Here is a 10,632-nt window from a genome sequence, read left to right on the forward strand (position 1 = left end):
CCTGAATAGGGATTCTTTACTTTTCTCTCCTTGACCAATGCATAAGTACTGACATCACCGAACTTATGTTTGTATAACTGCTGCTTGATACAAAGAATGTTAACCTTTCCCCCCAACACACACAGGAGCTCAACATCTACATCAACATCTACTCGATATTCACCACGCCCATTGACAGTATCGCACACACTATTGATCTTATTCTTCACGTACCTGATCTTTAGTGCTGGCTCTTTATTCACGTGACTCGGATCCCTGTTCGAATTCGTGCTATTTGACATCAATATTCGTACAGATATTGCTCCTAACATTTCTCTGTCCGTGTTCACATTACCTCCCCTTGTCCAACACCTCTTCAGCTAGAGGCGTGAACCACAGGGTTGATAACATGCTGACAGACAAACTTATCACTCCCTTATCTCGTTGAGGACGTTCTCAGCGGAGAAATGTGGAGCAAGTTAAACAGATTTTCAAAGTGTAAGAATAACAACTATATCAAAACTATTGCGGAGATTATAGTCAGAAAGAATTTGTCCGTATACGTCCTATTGAGATCAGACTTTGTGTTACCCCCATTAAACTGTTGCAGGCCAACAATATAAGAGCCCTTTCGGGGCAAATGATTTCTTGCAGGCTGGGTGGTCCTTCACCATACCCGAGTTGAAACTAATGAGACTTCAGGTCAACACCAGCACGTCTCTCCACTGTAGACAGGGTGGTGGTGTGTTGCTGATGGTGGAGGAAACAGTCGTGGTGCTGATTAGCTGATATTGGGGCTCAGTGCATAGTGCCACGTGGTATTTGAGAAAAGTGACTAAAAATGTTTTTGATTCGTTTAACTGGTGTCTTTGATCACTTCATTGCAAATAAACAGGTTAGTGTAGACAGCCTCCTAAGTGATGTCTCTATAGTGTAGAGGTTACACATAAGGAGGATCGCGTTTGTAAAGCAATGAGTCGTCTCCGATCAAAAAAAAAAAAAAAAATTAACAACGTTGGAATTAATGTACAATGCGATTTAATAGCATGAAATTATCTAAAATATCGATAAAAGAATTATTTCATCTGTAAGTGCGCGTTGTACTATTCATGCTATTCATACTTCCAAATGCTGTTATATCCCGTTCTGTTCCAGTCTGTCTCTTTAATACTTCATCTCGTCAAAACGAGTGGATGTACACAAAACCCACTACACCAGACCTGGGCAAACGCCGGCCCGCGGGCCGGATCCGGCCCGCCTCCTGTCTCTGACCGGCCCGCCCGCTGGCCGCCCACCAGTAAATATACTATATATACAGTATTGGGTAAAACTGAGTTAACTATATTAGTCCGGCCCTCTAGAACCATTCCAGTTTCTCATCCGGCCCCTTGGGAAAATTAATTGCCCACCCCTGCACTACACCCACCTCTACTGGCGCCTTAACAGTGTTAGTCTCATGATCCTTGGTGCCCTGTGGTTATAGTGTATTGCCATGGTTCAGGAAACGAAAGACAAAACAAACAATCACGAGGATAAGGCTGCTAAAAGTCGAACATACGAAGACCCCCCACACGCAGACACATATCTATTTTAGGCTCTCGTCTATTTTTAGACTTCTGTCATCAGTTTCTGAGAAATGTCTCATCAGTGAGTACAAGACTTGCACTGCTACTTGCAGCACGAAATGTTGACCACATTCTCAAAATAGAAGCCGAGTCAAGCCACACAGTTCTGTGATTTCCACTGTCGAGGTAAGATGCTTTTGATGATTTTATGCCTGTATTTTAGGATTTCTTGTCGAGTGAACAACCATTTATTATTTTCAGTCAAGAACTATTATAGTAATTACATATTCTTTAATTAAATGTTATGATAGTAAAACATTAACAGTTTCTTCACTTCCTGAAACATAACAATCATTTTAATTCGTCATATTTTAATTAATATTACAGCATATCGTATCTTCAGTGGGTAGACATTTAAAAGTAATATTTCTTTCCTTTTTTAAAACAAAAATCAGTAAAAAATAAAGTTTAAAGATTAACAATAATGCATCTTTATTCTGATGTATGTAAACATTCATGTGGTAAAGGGTCTCTGTAAGGTTTCTAGGCTTAGGCCCAACTGTGTCGAATAGAATGCACCATAAATCGCCTATGACTGTCTCATTTTTCTGGCAACTATGCCTATAAAAACACAGGGGAAACGGGAAGTACTATTTGGAGACTAAACTGCAGTGAGAAGTCGCACTTTAGATAATATATATATAAACATAAATTTTTGTTATATTTACAAAAGTCATAGTCAATAAAAAATTATAAAAATTACTTTAATGCTTCCGCGTTTGTAATTAATATTTCCTTTATTCGCATTTGTAAGGAGTGGGACTAATGCAATAATTTACAATATCTTTCTAAGCTTTTACTAAATGTTTAAAAATGCATAAATTGTCCTAGAATTATAATCAATCCGTTGTATTTTTTAAATCCATGTGTATTGAATTAAACAAGCACTATCCTGTTACTCTTCTAACTCTTTAATTAAGGGAGCGATCATTTTCAGAGCTTATATAATAATTATGTCCAGTCAAAAAATTTAAATATTGTGGTAATTAAAAGCTACTAGAAGCTAAATGAGTAGGTAGACTGAGACTCAAGGTTTTCTATTATTCACTGCCTTTATGGGGGAGAAAATATTAAATTTCACAGAAAACATATCCTTTTCATTTGAAGCAGTGCTGCATGTGACAGGGAATTTCTTAGAAATGCTGATAAATTCATTTCTCATAAACGGATGACTAGAATCTAAAAATAGAAGCTGAGTCGAACAACACACAGCTCTGTGATCTCGACTGTTAAAGTGAGTTTATTTTCTGTGGAGATTTCGTCACAATATTCGAGTCATTCTTACCAAGACTATATAACATTTATTACATGATTTTCATACAGAAAGTAATTCATTATTCAACAACACATAAAACAGCTGCATTTGGATGAGTGGAGTGCTAATCGTTCAAGTAAAAAGAAGAGACGGATGAATAAGCATTGAGTTACAGACAAAAAAGCCCTCGTACCGAACTACATCAATAACGACTTATCTAAATAATGCTAAATATTCATTATACATAATCATCATCTTCATTATCTTCATCATCACCAATATTATTTCTTAGTTTAACTATTTGTACAACAGCATTAACGACCTTTTCAACGGTGCTGTCAACTCTTCCAGTGTTACCGGAAAGACAGGTGTCAGTAATATTCCGGGCGTCATTAAAAATTAAAGTAAGTTGTCTTCCCTAATTTCCTTTTTTCTATTTAAATATACACATACCAGTGCACATACAGACACATAATTATATGTTCAGTTCAAACGTATTTCTTTTCTATATATATATAGAGAGAAGAAATTGGAGATTAAAAAGAAAACAATTAAATAAATGAATTAAAAATTCATGCTGTTTTCTTAAACAAGGTGCTACAAAATGCAACCAGCCGTAGTTGCTGTATGCGTCACCCCGGCCATCAAAGCAGGAGTTTGGATGACCCTTCCTGTTGCTTTGGCTTACGGAGTGATACTTGGTCTGACGATTGTATCCTGTGTTGCTCTAGTTTGTTATTTTAAAAATGGAAAGCAAACGCAGAAAACTTCTGTGCTGTCTAAAAATGAACCCACCAATAATTAGACCTGTAGAAAGCGGGACAACAGGGAAACAATGTACTTGGTGGATGTACTCAGTGGTGAAGGCTCACTTTATTTGACAGTGTAAGCCGTTTGATTCGATTTTTTCAGTAATTTTGTTTCCTGCTGCAACTTTTTGCAAAAAATAGAACGCTTAGAATGTAGTGAATAATTAACTGAAAACAAATTGAAAAGATCACAATGTTGTATTAGGCTATCACAGACCAGCCATGTGCAGCTTTTAGATAATTACATGTCTTCATTTAGATGAAATTGTGGTTCTGTTTACTTTAAATGGCATTATAGATATGCAAATCGATGAATATAAAAACATATAAATATCTAAGAGCATGCAAGAGAAGTCAGAAAGTTGGTCAATCAAAATGAAGTAAAACATATCGATGTTATTTTTTCGATATCAATTTTGTTTTTATGTGATTTTATTGCACCGTTCATATTCTTGTTTTATTATCCAGCATATTTTTTCTCTCTTGGTAAGTTTGATGACTTCTAAGCAGCGCTGTCCTAAACTTTTAACAGAAAGAACCAGAAAGTCAACTGTGCCACAATAACACTGCAACATGTTTACAATTCTTCAGTGAATGGAAAAATTAGGAAATAAGTCAAAGTTGAATATGAAGATAGTTATTGCCGATTCATAAACAATGATGTTGTGCAGCTGATGCCATTGTAGAGAAAAAAATCTGTGACCGATAACATATGCGGTTATCAAGAGAGAGAGTAGTTTGTTCTGAATCATTTAAAGTATTTACTTTCATTTAATTTATAATTTCTCTCAATTACTTACTACTTGCCCTCAACTTATTTTGATTAGTACCTTCAGGCGTTTTAGTCAAACAGATGAAAATCAAAGGAGACAAAATATATATAAAGCTTGAAAAAAGAGATTTGAAAATTAATAGAATTTCCCATCACTTTGTTTTTGTTTTTCTGTTTATAAAGTAATATATCTTTAAACTGTCTAAGATAAGATACACATTTTGGCAAATGTAAACTTTTTATGAGGTTATTGTCTCAATGCAGTGTCGACAGTTCTAAAAAATAATTTAAGCTCAGTTATTTTTCTTACGACACTTTCTGTCATACACTTTATTGTAACACACTTAAATAAAAATAATTTGAGCACATGCACTGATATTGTAAACAGAAAATATATGCACTTGTTGCAGATGTATAGAGGTTATATCAGCAGTGGAATAGTTGTTGCTTTTTGAATGTTGTTCAATAAATGACCACAAACATCTCGACTTCTGTTCCTCTTGTTGTGTTCACCTCAGAAGTGGGAGAGTACACAATTTTATCGCTGTCATTACCATCAGCACCACCTTCATCATCATTCATGATGATTCAGCTTCTTTACTCGATATTACAATAAAAGTCCTCTATTAACCTAATATTGTTAACTGTAATGCATACTTCTTCACTGGAAATTAGGATTCAAGTGTCATTACCATCATTTTGTAACTTCATGCGTTGAGGAAGAAACAGAAATGCACCGCAAAGTGAGAGAAAAATTTAAAAAAGGAAGTAAGGGAAGTAACTGTTTTTATATGAATATTATCATCATCATCATGACTTCTACCGGGCAGGCGAGCCACCCGTCTGTGAGGCCGACCAACCAGTCGTCTGACAATGACAATAACATTTTTTGTTAATCACAGTATGTAATTGTACTCGTAAAGTATATTCAGCTTTAAAAATAGAGCAAGTGCTAGTTACAAAATAAAGACAAAGACCACCTAAGGAAATGGTTTTGCAGAGTAAGAAACAGGCATTTTCTATATATGAACCATTCTTGAGACACACCTACATCCACATACACACACACGCCTTTAACGCACATTGCCCCTTTTCATCAGCAATATCATCTTAGAATTAACTAGAAACAGGAGGACACATTTTATTTCAGACAGCAATGCTGGCTTTGATGAATTGTTGACACTAGTTGATGTGTAAAGAAGGCTTTGTGTGTATGGGGAGCTGGTACCGACTACTTCTTGTGTTAACGAAGACACAGACTGAGCCCCGTGTTGTTAGAACTACCTCGTGTGTATAAGACGAGTTTATGACATAGTGATAGACTGAGAGAGTTTGTTTGTTATTTATGCCGTGCCAGCAACTAGGGCTATATCAAGGCAAAAGGTAGCTCTAACTTTAAAGGTTTAGGGAGTAGTCTTCCCAAGTCATATAAATATATTTTGTAAAAAAAAAACAAAAAACCAACATAGTAAGTAAAAGATGTAAAGAGGTCAATAAAGTATAAAAAGGTTGGTGAAACCCAAAAAAGGTTACACCGTCAGCGAGGCTTGATTGTCCTAACAGGTACAGCTACCACACACAACTCCCACAACGTGTTGCAGTAGTATTTCAGTTAAATCATGGACCTCGTTCTTTGCATAAAACTGTCGCTATAGCACTTGAAATAGACTCTGGACCATTCATCAAGTGTTTCAATCTACTCACTGGGGCCTAAGCCTCGAGAAAACCCGCAAACACCATATCCTGCCCCAACGGTCACACTCATTAGAACATCGAACACACCTGGATGTTGATCTATAATACTTATTCATTGAGTTTACATTTCTGTTTAATTATAACAATACACTTCTGTACACTCGTGCCCACTACATATACAATATGATGACATTAAAGCTGAAATAGTATTTCGCGATTCGGGAAACTCCGATAAAGTAGATCGAAATTGAGAAACACTTTTAGAACAGAGTACACTGCTCTTAGTTCCGCCATCTTGCCAGTCCTCATCGTGACCACAGCAAGAGAAATAACTCAGTTATTCCACTGCAAAAGCTCGAAAAAGGTTTACTTCAGGACAGGTGAGTACTTAGTTCCTTCTGTCGTTGATGTGATAAAGACTTCAACACAGCGATAACATCGCCATCGTGGCCTGAGGAGGACACAGGCTGTGAGTGTGTTTGAGGTCCTCACAAGTAAGGAGCGATACTTACAGTACTGAGTGTACTGAGTGTATATTGGGTATATCACAATGCTGAAGTCAACTATGAAGTAGTAATTGTCTCCACTAGCTGGGGAAACAGTGCTAAGAGCGCTGGTATCTGATCTGAGAGGCGCATGGGTTCGATACCCGTGTGGCGCAGCAACCTTTCCGTCGTCAAGCAGCTGCTGGGAATAGCGACATGGCTACATACAGGGTTGGGGAAGGCAGGGCAGTGAGAGAGGAAGTTGTCATAGTGTTTTATACATTGTAGTTAGTTAATGTTGTTATATCAAACATATCTAGTATACTCGTTTTAAGTTCAACCTTATTCACGAATTTCATGTGTCCATTCGATTTTTCAGGCCATCCTCACTGTCAGCTGTTATCATCAACTAGGGAAAGGTAATTTAATACATTTAATTTTTTTATGTAGGCTAAAAAAAAAAAACATGGGTAAAGTGAGAATTCGAAAAGAAATAAAAAAAGAAGAGAAACCGAGGCCACAAACAATCATCGTTTAGCATTGTGGCTCGTCTTACAAAATGGCTGCTGAGGTTAGTCAGGGTTTCGGCGATGTTCCCGTAAATAACACTACGAGCTGCCAACACCTACTTGACAACAGAGCTTACAGAAACAGTTTTGTCAGTTTACTGACAGTATGGCACTGATAACATGTCACTGATATAATGCCACTGACATTGTGTCACTGATACTATGCCATTGACATTGTGTCACTGACACTATATTACCCTACGACCCCAGACACATGACAGTTTGCTGGTTTCTCACCAAGAGTGGAGACCACGTGGTGCAGACGCTGGTCCTGTACAGGGGAGACCACTGTCAACAATGTCTGGTCATCCGTCGTCTGGTCAGGTGAGCCACTCTCCTTCCCTGCACGCTTACAGTACTGAAACTATTATTATCATCCTATTGTTGTTGTATAAACACCTGTAAGCTAGTATAATGCTGGTGTAGATATTGAATGTCATCCTGTACATGATCATCTCAGTGATGTACCCGGTGTTCAGTCTCACGATGTTCTCCTCTCACTGTAATGACTATCACAGGGACAGCCACCTAAAAGACGAGGTGGAGGACAGAGTTGTAGAGGGGGTGGCCGGGTCAAAGTTTACCTACACGCTGTGACTGATGAACAGGCGACACTACTTACAGGTACAGGTAGGTTGTGTTTTTTATTAGTGCTTACTTTTTTTTTTAAAACTGACAATAGATGAAAGTAGGATAAAAAGTAGACGGACAAGAATTAATGAGATAGCATTCTATGTAAACATCATGAAAATAGTGGATAACCGACAGAGAAATGATAAACATAATGAGAAGCTCTACGATCACGAGTATAGTAATGATGATCTGTGTTCGATGTAAATGATTAAAAAAAACATACAGCTGGGGCAGTCAGCCATTACAGCTTCTCCTAACGATAAATAATCACTTCAAAAGAATTTGTCTGTTATAATTTAGAGAAATATGAATGCGCATTGACAATCCCTCATAAAAAAGATTTTTTTTTATATTTCAAGTGAACACACGCCCCCTGGAGGAGGTAAAGAAAAATACAGGCGCTGATGCAGAGTTTAACCCCAACCCCTCACCTGTACCAGGTATGAAGATTCTTATCATCCGCGGTCTTCCTTCTCAGATCGAGGCGGCAGTCAAGCTCATCAGCCAAATGACTGGATCAATGGTTTGTTTGTTGACAAACAAATGTATATTACTGCAGTGTGTAACAGACTATCATGCAGGAGATAAAAAATATCTTACAACGGGCCATCTCCAGTATTAACTGTGACCCTCCACGACGAACCGAGTCTTAAGTCGCGCGGAACAGTTTTCTGCTCGAGGCCCCGAAAGGTGATTGGGATCAATTTTGTGAAGTATGACTTTTCTTTAAAAATGGTTCCTTGGTTATTATTATCAGGAAAATACACTGCGATGTTAAAATAAAAGTTAGAAATCGACTTAAAATACGTTTTAATCGAGGTACTTACTGCGATCCGTACCGATATCAGACGAAGTTCAAACGCTGTGTCTCTACTGTTTCCCTGTCATAACCCATCGTGTGATACCTTGCCAGAAAGCCCGGAGTCAGTATGTTCAATTTCTTTAAAGAACGATTCAAATATTAAACAATCAAAAGATTTGTCTGCAAAAGTTTAGGAGTAAGCAAACCTCGTCCCCAATCTTGACGCTAACCTTTGAACCCGCTTTTCTCAAAATGGCCGCCAGCGTACTTCACACTTCAAACGTGTATAACTCACTGGATGTTAGGACTAGAACAACTTTTGTATCCAAAGAAAATTCAGAATCTGTAATTTTAAAAAGTATGCAATTTGACAAATCTGAAATTTCCCACTTAAGACTCGTTTCTTCGTGGAGGGTCACATATATCAGTAGCCAATACAAGTAAAGTTTGAAAAGAAATACTCAAATGACTTAATAAGCAGTTATTAATTGACCAGACTGGTCTTGACGCAGGAATCATTAGCAGACCAAGCCCAGACATTCTGGCTCCAGTGGGTTGAGACCGCGTTCCCTGACCTCGACTCACGCGCCTACTTCCTGCCTCCTGTCTACGTCAACCGCGTGCCGATGTCTAGACAGTCAGCTGCTGGTCAGGATGTTCTGGTCCTTGAACGTGCACCTGGACAGTTTAAGCAACTGCCGAAGAGTCCATCTTCTGCTATTCACCACTCCATTCCTCAGCCTCCTTACCTACAGGACAGTGATGTCAGAGACGATGCTGCCATGCAGCGGACTTTTGTATGTCTTCAGAAAATGTTTGAAGAGAACTACGATGTTGTGGTTGGAATCAATCAGCTTCAGTTCGGACAGTACCTGGGTGAACCTTGTTACGCTGCCGCCGCTACCCACCTACCCCGACCCTCCAACCTTCCTCCTTCTCTACCACACAACTGGAAACAGGGAGACTTTGATGTGCTTCTCATTCATCGACAGTACGGACTGGTAGTCTGTGAGGTGAACGCATTTCGTGACAATATCCAACCTGTAAACATGTCACAGCAGGATGTAGACAATAATTTTAAAAAGAAACTGAGTAAGGCCGTGTCACAGCTAGACAAGGCGGAGGCCATGTTGTCTCACCTGGTGTCCGACATCGCTCCCGGTCTGCCCGTCACTAAGGTCATCGCTTTCCCCAACCTCACGACTCGTCAACTTTAACAGGCCATCTCCGGTGACAACCTCCTCATTCAGGTTTCAGTACCTTTTTGCTACCTTACAGGTCTTCTATAATATACCTTACAGAGTACCTAAATATGTAAAAAAAATTGACAATAGTGATAGTGTATATGTATGTGTATATAGAGCAAATACTTGTTTAGGGGAAGGGGTGTGTATAAATATCAGTGTGAGTAGCGGTGTCCGCACGTGTGTGTAAGTGGCGGTTGTTGTGTAGTGTTACTAGGCACAAAAACGATTTCTTCTTTTTTTCTTCTTACTTTTGTGCACATTACTTTATTCACGCACGATTTCTTTCAATAAAGTCATTGCGTGTAGACAGTTGTTCCATTTTAACAGCATTAGTATCCTGTTGTAGCCATTCTAAGCTACTGATTCGTATTTACATTGTACTTAATACTTTAATGTTTAGAGTTCGTTAATATTCGTTAATTTTACTTACATCTGTCATCTCTATATTTAACTCATTTCGCATGCCATGATGTGGATCCTTCACAGGACCTGTGTCGGTGTCTGGGAGCAACAGACCCCGCCGACATCCCAGGTCAGTGTCTGTGCTGTGATCAGTTGTCTGACCCCAAGACCCCGTGTGACGTCAGTAGTCACGTGCTGAGGGAACTCGGACACTGGTGGCAGCGACGTGTGGCTGGTGCTGGACCTGTCAGTCACATGACACCTGGGGTGTACAAGACACTGGTAGCCAGGTAAATATTACAATAATGTGTAGTCACAACACTGTCACAGTCCTGTCGTGTACGATGTTAGATGTGACA

The 10,632-nt window shown here is 38.7% G+C and overlaps 1 protein-coding gene and 1 long non-coding RNA gene across 6 annotated transcripts; both read left to right on the forward strand.

Annotated features, from left to right (window-relative positions):
* The first annotated feature begins 1,579 nt into the window (after positions 1–1,579).
* Positions 1,580–4,926, forward strand: LOC112575935. The gene is made up of 3 exons (XR_003101704.1): positions 1,580–1,730; positions 3,172–3,263; positions 3,454–4,926. It is a non-coding gene; the product is annotated as an uncharacterized LOC112575935 (long non-coding RNA).
* Positions 4,927–5,916: 990 nt separating this feature from the next.
* Positions 5,917–10,413, forward strand: LOC112576318. 5 transcript variants are annotated; one of them, XM_025258674.1, is made up of 7 exons: positions 5,917–6,515; positions 7,000–7,039; positions 7,400–7,513; positions 7,708–7,813; positions 8,182–8,345; positions 9,137–9,874; positions 10,358–10,413. In XM_025258674.1, the coding sequence occupies exons 3-6, from the start codon at positions 7,487–7,489 to the stop codon at positions 9,839–9,841; spliced, it is 1,002 nt and encodes a 333-aa protein (XP_025114459.1). In that variant the 5' UTR covers positions 5,917–6,515; positions 7,000–7,039; positions 7,400–7,486; the 3' UTR covers positions 9,842–9,874; positions 10,358–10,413. The 5 variants fall into 5 exon arrangements, with proteins under 5 accessions (XP_025114459.1, XP_025114458.1, XP_025114455.1 ...); XM_025258673.1 differs by having other exon boundaries at positions 5,922–6,515; positions 7,431–7,513; positions 7,708–7,819; XM_025258670.1 differs by having other exon boundaries at positions 5,924–6,515; positions 7,708–7,819.
* The last annotated feature ends 219 nt before the right edge of the window (positions 10,414–10,632 follow it).

Source organism: Pomacea canaliculata, linkage group LG11 (genome assembly GCF_003073045.1).
Source record: "Pomacea canaliculata isolate SZHN2017 linkage group LG11, ASM307304v1, whole genome shotgun sequence".
NCBI lineage: Eukaryota > Metazoa > Mollusca > Gastropoda > Architaenioglossa > Ampullariidae > Pomacea > Pomacea canaliculata.

What these genes read in the sequence shown, in the direction of transcription:
- LOC112576318 (XM_025258673.1), top strand. Translation starts at nt 7,487, where the DNA reads ATGTCTGGTCATCCGTCGTCTGGTCAG. An exon ending in GTCATCCGTCGTCTGGTCAG is followed by an intron (nt 7,514 to 7,707) that starts GTGAGCCACTCT and finishes TGACTATCACAG; the next exon opens with GGACAGCCACCTAAAAGACG. An exon ending in GCCAAATGACTGGATCAATG is followed by an intron (nt 8,346 to 9,136) that starts GTTTGTTTGTTG and finishes GTCTTGACGCAG; the next exon opens with GAATCATTAGCAGACCAAGC.